The sequence below is a fragment of the Cibotium barometz genome, chromosome 15 (genome assembly GCF_041138505.1).
Source record: "Cibotium barometz isolate CiBa-2024 chromosome 15, ASM4113850v1, whole genome shotgun sequence".
Taxonomy (NCBI): Eukaryota; Viridiplantae; Streptophyta; class Polypodiopsida; order Cyatheales; family Cibotiaceae; genus Cibotium; species Cibotium barometz.
The window spans coordinates 43,895,351-43,911,326 of NC_141060.1; the positions used below are offsets into that span (position 1 = coordinate 43,895,351).

At 44.6% G+C, this 15,976-nt stretch overlaps 1 protein-coding gene across 5 annotated transcripts in view; it reads left to right on the forward strand.

Moving 5' to 3' along the window:
- The window catches only part of LOC147631340 (uncharacterized), a 110,998-nt gene extending 99,083 nt beyond the window's left edge, over window positions 1-11,915 (forward strand). For all 5 annotated transcript variants that reach the window (XM_086809737.1, XM_086809740.1, XM_086809738.1 and 2 more), the window contains 2 exons: window positions 10,350-10,661; window positions 11,587-11,915. In XM_086809737.1, coding sequence (XP_086665863.1) covers window positions 10,350-10,661; window positions 11,587-11,700 — 426 coding nt within the window. In that variant the 3' untranslated portion in view covers window positions 11,701-11,915. The remainder of the gene's footprint in view (window positions 1-10,349; window positions 10,662-11,586) is intronic.
- Window positions 11,916-15,976: the final 4,061 nt, after the last annotated feature.

Here is a 15,976-nt window from a genome sequence, read left to right on the forward strand (position 1 = left end):
TAATAAGAACCAATAAAAAAACACAATTTGTTTGTTTTGTTTTGTTTTTTTTTTTTTTTTAAACAACATGCCAAATCGCATCATTGTTGTGTAGGAATCTGCAATTAAGGGACCAGGCTGAGTCGTCTGTGCTGGGACCCGCGCCTTCGTGGTAGGTTATCTTCTCCATGGTTCTGCTATGACCATCGCCATGGCTGGAGCTCTCATCAACTGTGGTCGCCTTCAGTCTAGTTGCTACTGTCCACCTTGCCTCTCTTCTTTGAACGTGTTTGCCTCTCACTTGCACGAGTTGTAGCTACTGCTTCCTGCGCTGGGCTACCTCTGCAACGGCTATGGCGGGTTTCACCCCTCTGTGTACGGGTGTGCATGCTCTCCTCGGCTACACGCGCCTGCTGCGCTGAGACTGTTCGCTTCTCTTCGCCTTAGCTCGTGTCACTTCCATTGTAAAACTGGCTGCTATTGAAGTCGCTCGTTTTTGCTGAGACTGCCAATCTACTAATAATCGAGCCATCATATCCATACTTGTGTTCTGTGTGATGTTGGTTGCCATATGCTAGATTGTCTCTTGGAATGTGTTAGCCTCAAGGGTATTGCTGTTGCTGCATATGTACTTGTATGCCCCTCTAACATAGCATTGCTGCTGTAGTTTTCTATTGCACGTACTCGTGGCTTCTTCCATGGTGGCGAGCGGCTTCTTCCATGGTGTTCTCAAGATCCTCTTTTCACCAAACTTTTGTTGAGACTCTCGTTATGCTGCCTTCTCCGATTTCTTCTACACTGTCCTTGCTACCCTTTTTAGTAGCTTCTATTCTCTTATGTGGATTGGTTGTCCACATGAGCTTCTCTCTTTTCCTCATCCATTTAACCTCCCTCTTGAGGTTTTACACACAGCCATCCAAATGGCCTTCAAGAGCTCCCCAATTTGAGCTCTAACATGCATCTATTCTTGTTTTAATCTCTTTGCCTCTTCTAAACCTCTCTCATTGAGGTTTCTCCCATAGCCATCAACATGGCCTTGCAAGTTCCCAAATGAACTTGCACTCTCTATGCTTTTTCTTGCATACAAACTTCAAGGGTGCTTCTTCACATGGTCTCTCAAACGAAACCATAGGTGCAAACCAATGTGAAAACTCCGAAAGCTTCCACCAAACATTGCCCATCTTCTATGAGCAAAACCATGAGCATCACTCTTTCCAATGTGCTCAACCATGGACTTCTTCCAAGCCCATAACCGCTTGTCCCTTCTTAGACAAGCATTGCACCTCTTACACTCTTTGCTTGGAAGCAAAGAACCTTGGGATTCTTCCATCCCATCAAGCAACCCTTATACTTGAGTATTTTTCCATGCTCAAACACAAAACTTTGAGGCAAAACTTCACAAAACCAACCTTCTTGAGGCATAATCAGCAGCAATTTTCTCTTGGCAGCTTCTCCTTGATGATGATGAAGACTCCATAGTCTTCACACTTGCTGAAATCTCCATTTTCAGCTTCCTTGATGATGAGCAAGCTCTCCATGTTGCAAAACTCCATTTGCAACTCTCTTGGGCAGCTTCTATGCAACCTCCTTGTTGCAAATCTCCTCTCAATCCTCTCACAAATGCAAATCTCCTCTCAAATCCTCACATATGCAAATCCAAATGATAATATGAGTGTGCATAATTTTTTTTTCATAATAAGCTGAAAATAATGCTTAATCAAAGAAACACACAAACTAATATACATAATAATCACCCATGACCAAGAGCCCATTTGGCTCTGATACCATGTTAAGATTCTAGAAATGGGATTGATCATGGTGAAGGACATAGATTAAGCATAAGAATTAAGGTGGATTAAACCACACTAAGAACTCCATAACTAGAGAGAGAGAGAGATTGCACACTCAACACTATTCCCTTCTATTGCATATCACAATGAACCATACAATGATATAGGCTCTCTAGCCTTATCCCACTTTACACATCATCATCCATGTGGCAACTCCTCTTCCACTTCTTTTGGTCAACACTCACACACCATACAATATTACATGTGGTATTCCTTTCTCACCACAATATCTTGCACCTCTAGGGTGCTTTCCCACATACACACATACACACAATATCTTGCACCTCTAGGGTGCTTTCCCACATACACACTACACCATGATTACATCTCTCAACAGTGTTGAGGTGTCTGATTGTGTCCGCAGAAGGGTTGAGGATAGGTACAAAGTTGGTTGGTGCCCTTGGAGTTGGGATCTTGGTGTCTCGTAATTCTGATCCCTTTACATTTTCTTCTTGTGTGCCTGCAAAAGATCCCTTGAGCCCACTCCCTCATGAAAACAGTGCGCTTTGCATGCGCAGATCTGGAAGGTCCCTGTTTACGAGCCCATGTGGCCATAAGAGTGAATAATATCTCTCCATATAGTACGAATGCACTAAACGTCATATATCTGAGTGCCCTCAATAGCCTCTGTGCATCTGGCCCTGATAGTGGCAATGAGCTCCCAAGTAGTATCAATCCTCTATAGGGGTGGTCTATATTGGGTATGAGGAATATCATGTAGCATGCAGCGTTGTGCCACACCTCTGCATATCATCACAGCGATGTCCAGATCCCTGCCCTCAAAAAATATTTGTGGACCAGACTAAGTGAGCCAAGCAATAGCGCTCCAAGGAACATTAATGGGTCTCTCCTCAATCTGCACATAAGCTGAGCTATAGAGCCCCAAATCTTCTGAGCAGCTCTACACCCCCATATACAATATTGCACTGTCTCAAAAGTTACTATTTGGGACAAGTGGGGTCTACTCCAAAAATAGCCCTCCACTGATTAGTGAGAAGGCCACCATGTAAGAATAACCAAAAGAAGTGGGAGATCTGTCTCCTCCTGTATGAGTACCAAAGTCCATGCCAAAATCTATTTTGAATCAATGGGATGATATTATAGCTTTCCCAGTGTGGCGTGAGAGTAGGAGTCCTCTGAATCTGCCCAAGTAGAAGGAGCCTAGCATTACGGACAGTGTAGCTGAAAAAAGGCTTACTCTTCATGAAATTGGCTGCATCAATCTACTCCCAATCACCAGGATCCCAATGAAGATATCTAATAGGACATCCACCAAACAACCGTAAGTACCAAGACCCATGGGTCACAATATCAAGCGGAGGATCAACATGCCAATGCTTTCCTGAGTGGCTCACTATTCTTATTGGATGAAAGGAAGTGTGAGGAATAATCTCCAATGTGACACATTTCAACAGTCTCCATCCTGGCTGGATAGAATAAAAAACATTATCTCCTCATCCTGAGCTAGCAAGGCTAACATCTGTAAAGGCAGATTGGGGTTTGGATGTGGCATTCACTTGAGTTAAGAGAGGATGCACTGCCAGATACCTTGGCTGCCAAGTTGGCATTGACATCTTCCCAGCGAAAGTAAATCTCCGCTTTGGAGTAGCAGAAAGCTTGCCTGCCTCTTCCCCTTGGTTCAAATTGCTCCTCATCCGGGTTCAAGTCGGCCTTCTTTTTCGATTAGCATCATGGCTAATCATTCTCCCTTGGCTAGGCGAACCATTGTTTTTTCCGAAGACAAGCTCGCGGTCCTCTTCGCCGAAATCGAGAAAGACTCCAAAACGACCCTCATTGCCAGAATCTTTGGATCTCACCCTTTCCGTCTCCAAGCTCGGGATTGGGTCCTGGTGGCTCTGCCTTCCGACCTCGCTCCACACTTTCGAGATGTCAGGTTGCTTGGAAGAGGTTTCTTCCAAGTGGATTTTGATTCCGAGGACGCAGCCTTAGAGGTTTTGAAGGGCAGCCCTTTGCCATTGGGCCCAAGGAAGGTTTTTTTTTCTTCCCTACTCCACCTATTTTGACCCTATTGAGGAAGACCGGAACCGTTTCCTGATTACTCTCGAATTCCTAGGTCTTCCTCGCGCATATTGGCCTATGCTAGAGGCCATCGGGTCTGCTGCCTTTGGGCTGGTTCTTCAAGTGCCCCCCCCTCCACGGTTTGCCGACATCTTCTGCCTAGGTGGTTACTGCCTCGGCGGATGCTATCCCCAGGGTCATGGTTCTTGCCGTGACTGTGAGCTATTTGAGGACTATGTTTTGCTTCCGGGCCGTCGTGGTCTTTTGAAGCAATGTATGGAGATAAACCCGATCAGTGCCGCGTTTGTCACCAACATGGTCACTTTGCTCAAGATTGCCCTCGGGCTCGGGGTCGCAAGAGGCCTCGCAAGCGTGCTTCTCAAGCGCCACCTCCCTTGGATCCTTCCCGTCCTACAGTCCGCCCGGTGTGGCAAGCTGTCTCTCACGCCCGCCCCCTGGTGCGATTGATGGGAAGACCTCCTCGGATCTTGCACCTCAGATAGATGATGTTTCTGGGCAGAGGGATGTATCAGCTCGTGCTTCTTTGCAGGGAGATGATATATCAAATCAGGATGATTTTGTTGAGTCCTCTCTACTTGGAGGGGGCGATATGCAGGATGCTCAGTGCAGTGGGGATCATGTATTGCAGGATTTTCAGCATGATGCCATTGCCCTTGATGCCCCGCAGGGCGCACAGGTTTCTCGTACATATGCAAGTACTGTGCAGGGCCCCGGACAAGGGCATGTCAGTAGACTTTGCCCCGTGGATTATCCCATCCTCTAGCATTATGAGAGGCGTCCTCAAGTTGCCCATCGTCTTCTTAGATCGGGGGTCAAACCCTCTTCTCTCCCATGAGAATCGTCTCATGGAATGTTCAAGGCCTTGGAGGGCTTCCCACCCGTGGTAGGAAGCGCCTTCTGAAGAACCAGCTTCACCCTGTTGTTATTACAAGAGGGTCTATGGATATACTTTTGTTGCAGGAACACAAATTGGATAGATCTCAGTGTGGCAAAACTGGTAAGATGCTTTCTGGCCACACCTTCTGGTCCTTGGCTATTGGGACTAGAGGGGGTGTTTGCATTTCAGTGGCAGCATCTGTTATGCCTCGTGTTATTGGGCACAGTGTTATCATCCCTGCTAGAGCGCAGTGGATCTTGATCATGCATGACGGTCAGAAATTGGGAATCTTGAATATTTATGCACCTAACAGGAGAGGTGAAAGGGTAGTCTTTTGGGACACCATTACAAATGTCATTCCCCAGGTTGATCATTGGATAGTGGGAGGAGACTTCAATATGGTTGAGCAACCTTCTGACAAGAAGGGTGGATGCGAAGGGGGTTTACACCCTTTGGAGCAAGCCTCATGGGAGAGGTTCACGCTCTCTTTCTTTGGCAGGGATTGCTGGACTGAGGATGACTTCCAGAGAAGGCCAAATTCCTTATCTTTCTCTTGGCATAACCGCAGGAGCAGGGTTGAGAGCATCTTTGCACGTCTGGACAGATTTTATGTGGATGATTGGTCCCTAGACAGAGGAGGCCCCATTGCTATTATGCCTGGCACCACCAAATCAAATCATTGCCCCGTCGTTTTGTGTCTCAGGGAGCCTGGGGCTCGCTCGGCCTCTCCCCGTGTCCGTATCCCTGACTCTCTATATCTAGATGCTGACATCTCCCTTGAGATCAGAGAGATATGAAGATCTTGTGATGGTCGTGATCCTCATCATAATATTGCGCTGGCTCTTGAGAGGACCAGCCATCATTATCATAGCGTTGCCTTGTCCAAGAAGGAGACTTTGGACAAGGAGAGAGCTATTAGGCATAGGATTGCTGCTCTTCAGAGGGAACATGAAAAGCATCCACATGCATCTTGGATTACAGACCTCTTGATCACAGTTAGAGCAGAGCTGCAGATATTCTAAATCTAACTCTCCTAACACTTGCAAGTTTGTGCCACTATCTCCTTATGCTAGAATTCAGTTGTAAAAACTGACCATAAGTGATATCAGCTTTCTTATGTTTAACATCAGACAGGAGACTATAAGGGCGTTGACCCTCTCTGTCACCTGGAAGTCATGCATACCAATCTTTCTTCTTCTAGCCCTAGCTTTTCCTTTCTTGGTAGATTCAGCTTGTTCCATGGTTGCCTTCCCTTTCTTTTACTTCTTCCTGGCCCTTGTTTGCTTACCTGCATCCTCGGATTCTGACCTTTGCATCCTTGTCCTCTTATTGGCTAGCACATCAGCCTCACCTTCCTCTTCCATAATTTCTTCAATCATATTCACATTACCCAAAGGTCCTTGAGGCTGCACCTGTCCTTGTTTGGGTACTTGATTCCCATTAACTCCATTCCTATTGGCAGCATCCCTATTACCCTCTGGTCTCTAAATAATAGGATATATTCCTCCTGGTTCCCTTCTTGTCTGAGGACATTGAGGCACTATATGACCCCTCTCTCCACAATTGTAGCATTGAACTTGCTCCATTCTATTTCTTGGTTGTCTCTCCCCTTGTGGTCTTCTCACTTGGTTCTGAATAGCCTGCATAGCAAGATTCAAGTTTCCAATCTGTGCAGTCAACCTCTGAATCTCTTGATGAAACCCATCTTGCCCTCTACTTGGCTCTACAACCCTTGGAGCCTCCACATGGGGCTCCTTTTCCACATGCATATCCATAGGGAAAGGTTCCACCACATGCCTACTTGCTTCCATGTCCTTCCTTGCCAGCTCTTGTTTCCTCATCTTCTTCCTCCATTGCTCTGTAGCCATCCTCACTGCCTCTGCCTCTACATAATAATTTAGATCATTAAGCTCCACTTTTTCTTTAATGCTTCCATGCAACAATCCTATAAATCTGTCTTTCTTCAGCAAGTCTGGTGGGACTTGATTTTCTCCCAAAACCCCCAGAACCCTTCTCCAAACTGCTTCAAATCTATTCACAAAACCTGTACTACCTTCCTAACAAGAAACTGCCATGCGTTGCCTTCCAACTCTCCATGCACATTTCCTTCATCATGTAGATCTCCTGGATCTCCCCGTATCTACATGCACAGTTCTCCCTTATATTTATCCTTTTCAAACTACATCAGCTACACATTGTCCTGGACTAGCATATGTACATCATATCCTTCTACAACTTGTCTTCTCCTCCTCTAGGCTTGTCTATGTCATGATTCCATTGGACTCAGGAGTCAGAAAACCTCTCACACCGTCCCACTCGCCCCTTACAGATTCCACTCCCCCCTCCTCAACTCCTACCTCAACCCTCACCAGCTCGCCTTCCCCCTGATCGCCTCCCCCTACTCACTGCTCACCTACTTGCCCCTACCCACTCCCTCACCTGCACGCCTCCCGCCTCCCCCTAAAGTTTAAACCCCTCCTGCTCGCCCCCCCTCTACTCACCTACCCTCCTAGTATCTAGTCCATACTATGCATAATGGAGTTGATAGTTATATAGTCTTGTGGGTTGACTACCATGAGTATATAACATGCACGTTCCTAAAAGGTGAATTTGGGCATGTTCTTGGATTCATCTAGGTATATATATATATATGTTTTATATTTATATATGTATATAGGTGCAATCTCTTCCCCTCTATCAAATAGTGTAATATCTCTCTCCTTTTCATGGTGTGATCATTCTCTCTTCAAGGTGTGACAATTCAGTTATATCTGCTTTCCACATGTGCTTCTTCTTCTTTTGCCCCACCGAGGACCGTGAGCACTCTAGTGGTGGGCGACTTGTAGCCACCAAGGGTGCCCACAATGTGACTGTTGCACTGTGGACCATCCTCCTTGGACTGGTCCAGGACATCCTCCTTGGAACATCTCATTGGACTAGTGCAGCTGGACCATCCTCATTGGACTAATGTACCTAGACCATCCAGCTAGATTGGAATGGATCCCAAGAACCTCCAAAAGCAGAAGGCTTACGCGTCATTGAAGGCACTGCAGGCTGATTGGTATCTTCCTCATCAACCGCCGACTGGCAGCTTCCCACCGACACACCTCTGGACCAAAGATAGAGGATTCTCACCGACAGCATCCTCTAGCGGTGAGATTCACCAGAGCATTTAAAGACGCATCAAAGGAACCAAGGGATCCAACTCTTCATGCCACACACCTTCAGCTCATCCTCTTCGGCGTTGTGATTGTCATCCATTCATTGAGTCCTATAGTCACTATCATTCTGTCCTGTGGGTTTCCACCTCACTGTGGCCACTGCTGGGGGGAAGGGGCAAGTGGAGGAGGGGTGATAGAAGAGGGCGAGGGGTGAGGAGAAGAGCGGGGCGGCGAAGGAGAGGCTAGGAGGACGGGGAGGGCAGGAGTGGGCAAGGGTGGCTGGTGCACAGGGCGGGGCCAGCAGCTAGGCAATGGGAGATGAGAAGGCAGGCACTGGTGCACAGGGCGGGGCCAGCAGCTAGGCAATGGGAGATGAGAAGGCAGGCACTGGTGGTCAAAAGGCTAAGGTGACAGGGAGGGCAATAAAGGCGCTACGGGAGCAGGTGTGAAGGGGTGAAAGGGAAACGGGCACAGGGGAGGGACGACTAGAGAGAGCGACGATGGGCAGTGCGGGAGGCACAGGGCAGAGGACGCGGAGGGGAAGCAAGGCAAAGGGGACAGGGGACAGGGGCGGGCACAGCTGTGCCAAGAAACCCCCCGGGGAAGGGGGTGGGGGGGTGGGGGAAGCCGTGCAGGAGGGAGCTCCAGCTCTTGTTGGCCAACAAGATCCGACTGTGGTTCCCGACTGTGGTTCACCTCTGGATTCCTTACCCCATGTCTCCATGGTAAAGCACTAAATCCCAGAGCTTTGGAAACTTAAAGAACAATAAAGAAGGATGCCCATATAGGTAGCATGCCCATTGCCATGTGAGCTTTGATGGCCTACGACCACAGCGTGGGACCTGTTCCCTGTAAGATGGCAAATCCCTCCAAAAAAAAAGGGAGTGAATTCTGTTGTGAGACTAATTGTTGAAACAAGTGATATTGGCACCCCTCTTTCTAGGTAAGTCTTGGGGGGTGGACGCTTCCATTGTAGGAAGGAATCCACAACAGGTCCTGTTGTTAGTCTAGTGGTCTCGCTAGGTGACTATCCTTGAGGTGAGTGTCGGCCCCCCTTGCATGATGTAGCAGCCACCACAATGGCTTCCTATGGCAAAGCAGAGATCTGCTCTGGGTCTTCGTCCTCATATCAATGAAGGTTGAAAGTGGAGAAAAGTGGTTCCCATCATATGTGGAATGACTGTCAGTGTGGAGGGTCAAAAGCTTTCTGACCACTGGATGGGTGCCTTCCCCTTATGCCTTGACGCTAGGAGACAAGGTAGGGGCCTAAGATGCTGGGACTGGATCTTTGGCTATCTACAGCAAACCAAGAATTGTCTTGGAGCATGTACCTCATTGATGTGGCCATTTGAGGTTCTTTTGTTCCGGCTTCCAGCCATGATTTTGTATGGTCTATTCATACTTAATAGAAGTCTCCTTTCTATTTTTACCCAAAAAAAAAATTTGCACCATGATATAGCTGGTACTGTGACCTACTGTATTGCCATCGGTCATCTTTGCCTTGGCAGCTTCTGACCGGAGTGTATCCAGAACATGCTACGTCTCTGTAACCACTATGTGAACTGGTCCAATAGTAGAAAGGACTGGAAGATAATACCTTGGTACTAGGTAGGCTTGATGATTCAAAAGCTGAGCTTATTGGATATTTTTCTTGTGAGCTTTCTGGAGAATTTAAATCATTCTAAAAGATACCTCTTTGTAGAGACGAACATGTTTATAATGCAAGTAAGTTTCTAGAGAGAAACTAGCCAGCAACCATTTCCTGATGTGGCTATGGGAAAAAAAGATCCAAAGATCCTCCCATTCAGGATGTCAGAGGAGATCACACATAACTGATTTCATCAGCTAACGCCCTTCAAAAAAATAATCAGTTCTTCCCGCTGCTGGGAGTGGAAAAAAATCAGCTGAAAATCAAGTCGTTACATTGAACAAAGATGGGACGGGCCAAATTGAACCAACATTAATGCTTTGGTGAGGTGGAAACCCAAATTAGGGCAGCAGCCATAGTAGATAGCAAGGCACAGGAGTGTGCAGATTTTGTTTTTCTAGGGTTGTGTTCCTCATTGCATCAAGGAAACTCAAGGAGAAACGAGTAGCATGGGGTAGAACGGCATAGAGCTGCTTCTGACAATTATAATTGTGTATAAGACTTTAAGTATGTTAAGAAGGGATGTGTGCTCTTGTCTTGATACCTTTGCACCTACAAATTACTAAAAGACACAATGCACATGTTATATTTTCTAAAATAAGAAAGAAATTGGCAAACAAGCTTAAATTTAGGATTAGGGTTCCTTGATCTAGGTTGGCAAATATTCCTGCACTCCTTTTTATTGATCACTTAAAACACATTTTTGCCGAAAAGCTTGCTGTTGGCAACATCAATTGTTTTTTTCTTTCCTTCATGTGTATGTTCTCCACTTTCACGTTGTATGTCAGACATAGGTTTTGGCAGAGAATGCTTACCCAGCAGGCAACACAAAGTTGGACACAAGTCCAGAAATTTTACGGATAAAGGATTTGATGAAGGAGCAGCTTATGGCACTGATTCAAAGAACCAGAGAAAAAGAGGACACAGATCAAGCTGAAAGACTAACAAACCAGTATAGGTCTTTGTACAAGCGCTCCCACAGTGTATGCAAGCATCTGTTGAAGGGAATGCTAAATCTTTGTGGTCCATGGAAGTCCAAAGATAAAGAATTTCTTCTTTACTTCAGTTGTGAGGAAGGGCTTCAAGCTTTGCTGGATGGTTCTCAGGCAAGTTTGTGTTCCTTCAGATTGCTTGCTTATGGTATTTGTCAACAAAATCAAATATATTTGAGCTTCTGAAGATAAAGGTTGTTTAAGACTAAGATGAGTTTACACTCTTCTTTAGCTTGGTTTCATGATGGAGATGATATGTATGCATTCGTTGTACCAAAAAAAAATGTAGACTTGTACGTTATATTGCCATACATGATAATTCATCAACGTGCACTTCTTCACAATCGAAATCCTGTTTGAGGATTCACTGCTTATGAGAAATGATCTCCATGAGACACCACACTAGGACACCCCTGCTTGGGGACACAATACCTTTTTCATCTTATGACAATTCATGAGTTTGAATCCCCCTTGTGTCCATCACCGGACAAGGTCTTGAGACAGCATTGCAACCCTATCAAGCTTTGACATATCATGCCTTCATTGTCCCCACTGGCATCTTCTCGGCACACATCTATAGAAGAAGTTTGTTATTTATGGGAGATACTTGCCCTCGTCATAGCTCACAGGTATAAGCGAGGCATCCACCTTACCATCACGCAAAATTAGGTAGCCATGATCAAGAGTCAACATGTTGATGTCCCTCTGAAGTGTCCTTATATGGAGGAACTTATTGTTGAGGCTTGTGACAAAAGTATGTCTATATCTAGGTGGTACTCCCTACTTGTGTGACATGCATACCCATCTTTGTTCATATGGGTGTGCTTACACGTGCGCGTGTGCACACTTAATGAGTCATACATACATATCCTGATTCCCAAAAGGTATAAACATCCTTGCACACTGCAAAGTGTGAGTCATTTCTGACTTTAACTTAATTGTATACAGTTGGTTTTTGCAGTACATGAATAATGTCTCTTGTTTGCTAGTATGTAATATAGCACATTTAAGTTTTGCACTTGGCTCTATTCTGGAACAGGAACAAGAACAGCAGCAATCAGGGGTAGAAGTTGAAGTTTTAGAAAAAATTGTGCAAGCAGTTGCTCATCGCATTCAAGCACTTTTGACTCCTTGTTTGGAGTGGGAAAAATAGATTGGTAATCCCCATTCCAAAAAACAAGAGAAAAGGTTTTTCTTTTTTTTTTGCCTAGATTATCTTTACTATTTTCTCTTGGCTAAGCCAATAATTGTATAATGGCACCCATGTTACTTGCTAAAAAATTCTCTAATGAACATTGGGAAAAAAAAAGGTGTTAAATTGTAACATTTTTTGGTTGTCTTTGTGAAAAGCAAGGTGATATATTGGAATTTAGGCCAAGCTCAAGGGTTTTAATGTTAACGAAACTCTCAAAAAATATAGCTAATCTGCTGAAATTTTGGCTTAGCAAAGTTAAAAAGAAATATTACAAAGCAAGAGAGTAAATTTTGAATAATGGCATGCCTTCGTTGGCTCGAAGAAAAAGAAGAAAGAACAAAAAAAGGAACAAGAGAACAAGAGGAGGAGGAGAGAGAGAGAGAGAGAGAGAGAGAGAGAGAGAAGAGGAGGTGTGCCTTTGTTTGCTGGAAAAGGGGGGGTGACATGGGAAAACTATCCAAGGGGACTTGGTGCCTTGAGGGTATGCTAGCCCGCCCCGAATATAATGCATCTATATGGGGAGGAGGTGCAAGGCGGGGAGGGCAACCCCCGGGGCACTCGGCACCCACAGAACCTCCCCCACACCCGGGAAGGCCTTCCCGGGTGCGGGGGAGGTTCCGTAGTAGGCACCTTAGGCCTTCCCGGGTGCGGGGGAGGTTCCGTGGGTGCCGAGTGCCCTGGGGGTCGCCCTCCCCGCCTTGCACCTCCTCCCCATATACATGCATTATATTCGGGGCGGGCTAGCATACCCTCAAGGCACCAAGTCCCCTTGTATAGTTTTCCCACGTCACAGGAAGGGGGGGGTGTTGTTTGTGTCGAAACTCCATTCCTCTCTCTCTCTCTCTCTCTCTCTCTCTCTCTCTCTCCATAAAGAGATATTTTATTTATTTATTTGATTTACACTATGATTTTGATCCTTGCAAATATAAAATATGTGCAATTGATTGTGTACTTGAAGTATTGTTATTTGCACGGTTTACACATTCATGTGTGTGCCCAGAACCATAACTAGTCAAGATGCATGAGGTCCTTGGAGTATTATGCATACCTTGCAACACATGATCATATGTATGGATACTCTCAAATGCAAGAATTTGATACCATGCATAGGAAGCTTCCCTTAAATAAACTACATGCATAGACCCTTGATGGATTAACTTTATGATGCAAGAGGGTCACACTTATGTCTATAACTTTATGATGCAAGAGGATCACACTTATGGATGTGCAAATGAAATTAGCACATGCATAGATTTCACTTTTAAGTGCAGAGACACACTAACCCTTAACTAATGGACTTCACTAATATGATAATATATAATAATGGAGCAATTGGATTACATTTTGTAGATGGTATTTTTTTTTCTTTTTTCTTTCTTATGGATGGGTTTTTTAAAGGGAATATAAAAGGGGTGGTGTGGTAAGTGAAGGATGTCTGATTAGGGAGCACTTCACTCTCGATGGATCGAGTTGTAGAGCTTGCCCTAGTTACAAAGACAGTTGCTACAATATTCGCAGAGGTTGAGATACTTCTAGCCACAATTGGACTTCAAGAAGAAAGTCATGATCCACATCTCTAAGTAGAGCTGCAGGGACGCTTTGGAGTGTGTCAGCAATTATATGAGTCCAAGCACAACACCACAGGGCTTGGATGTGGGGCAATGCATTATAGACTTTGAGAAACACAACAAAAATAGTGAGACAGATACCTACTCACAGAAGTAGTACTTGAACTATAACTCCAAGTAAGGTAAAAATGTATAGTTCTCAGCAAAATCCACCATTGAGGAGGTAGCCACATCTATAGTAAATTGCACTAAGCATGCATGGAACTCGTGATACTACCACTTGGCATAGTTGGTGCGTTGTATCCAGTTGCCTATAGTGCTACCAATGAACTATGTCACTTGCTTTTTGCTCAAGTATAGGTAGTGTACACTCTACCTATAAGATGCAAGTGATGACGGTGTGCATTGGTAGCACTATAAGTACGTTATGTGTAAGTTAAACAGTAGTAGTGAAATTCACTACCTATACTTTGAGTAAGATGCAAGTAATGAGGAGATAGTGCACTGGTAGCACTATGAGTACATTATGTGCATTGCAACCAATGACGGTGTGCATTGGTAGCACTATAAGTACGTTATGTGTAAGTTAAACAGTAGTAGTCAAATTCACTACGTATACTTTGAGTAAGATGCAAGTAATGAGGAGATAGTGCATTGGAGCACTATGAAAGTACATTATGTGTAAGCTTTAGAGAGCAACTTGTAGAGAAAGATACTCCATGTGCAGTGTTAATTGGAGCTTTTAGAGAGCACATCCCTCCACATATGACACAGAATTAAGAGGTCGTAACTTGTAGAGAAAGATACTCCGTGTGTAGTGTTAATTGGAGCTTTTAGAGAGCACATATACTCCCTCTATATGACACACCAACTATGCCAAGTGGTAGTATCACCAATTCCATGCGATACTACCACTTGCCATAGTTGGTGTGTCATATAGAGGGGTAGATGTGCTCTCTAAAGGGTCCAATTAACACTACATGTGGAATATCTTTCTCTACAAGCTATAACCTCTTAGACTACCCACTACTATTAAGCTTACACATAACGTACTCGTAGTGCTATTCATGTGCATTATCTCTATGTCACTTGTATCAGGCTCGTGTATAGATAGTTTTGTCAATTGTTGACTTGCATCTTGCTCAAGTATAGGTAGTGTTGTCAACTATTCACATGCACCACATGTCCTCTTCACACATGAGAGCTGATAGTATAAGCTTGCATGGCCACAAAATAGAGTGTATAAAATCATGCAAGCAAGTAGCGGCCTCCCATTTATTCTCACTAAAGAAACAAAACATATTATGAAATAATTGAAACTCCACATGATATGGACAACAAATGTCAATGTAGCACATAAACCATGGCTCACATCTCTTAAAGATCTTTAGGCAATTCTAATGAGAGGATGTGCCTCCACAAACTAGGTATCTAACTCACTTTAAGAAGCAAGCTATTGAATGAGCACACCCCATTGAGACTCTTTTTCACATTGCTTTCTTGACAAATCTCGTCCCAAAATTGCTCTTTTTTTTTCTTGAAAAAGAGTCTATTAAGTAATAAAAATTTTACAAAAAGGGAGATTTCAGATCAAGCAAGGAGAAAATCTCAGCCAATCGAGTGCCTTGTGTTGCCAACAAGGCCCCATATGAGAGTGAATGAAAAAAATGCCATGATTCCATTCTATCATGAATTTGTCGTGTTTTCTCTTTCTCGCTCTCAAAGATCTTTGAATCTTGGTCCAAGTGGCCGTGAGCATGTGGATAATATCATACCAGATCCTACAAATGCATTATGTATCATAAACCAAAGTTCCCTCCATGGCCTCAGTGCATCTAGCCTTTCACATGTGCCAGCTAGCAATGATCTCCCATGCAATGTCCAACCTCTGTGGGGTGGAGATACGTAGCCTGCTGACTCTGGCATGTCCTAAAGATTACACCACCGACTTACTCCCTAGATAACTTATATGATCCTATCTCTATTGTTTCCTTTAAGCTGGATTTATATCTGGCCCCACTGTGTCAACCAAACAATAGCACCAAAACAAATGTAGGCATACCTTCTCATCCTTCCAAAAAGGTGTGCTATTATAGCCCAAATCCTATGTGCCTCCCTACACTCCCATAAGCAATGGTAAACTGTCTCTAAAGCTCCTGCACATCTTGGACAAGCTTGGCTAGTGCTAATAACTGATGTCCACTGGTTGGTAGCAAGTCCATCATGTAGAGAAATCCAAATAAAAGAGGAAATCTTTGTTTCCCTATACAAGTACCACAACCTTTGCCAAAAAGCTCCCTGAGTATTAAGGGTGATGTCGTAAGCCTCCCAATGCAATCTAGAAGTAGGGACTCTCTAGATTTGTCCTGGAACCAAGTGCTTGGTATTCCGCATAGTGTAACTGAAGAAGGCATGCTTTTCATGGGGTTGAAATTATCCCTCCACTCCCACTCATAGGATTTGTCCTGCAACCAAGTTCTAGCGTTCCGCATAGTGTAACTGAAGAAGGCATGCTTTTCATGGGGTTGAAATTATCCCTCCACTCCCACTCATGGGGTTGAAATTATCCCTCCACTCCCACTCATAGGATTTGTCCCGCAACCAAGTTCTAGCATTCCGCATAGTGTAATTGAAGAAGGCATGCTTTTCATGGGGTTAAAAGCATC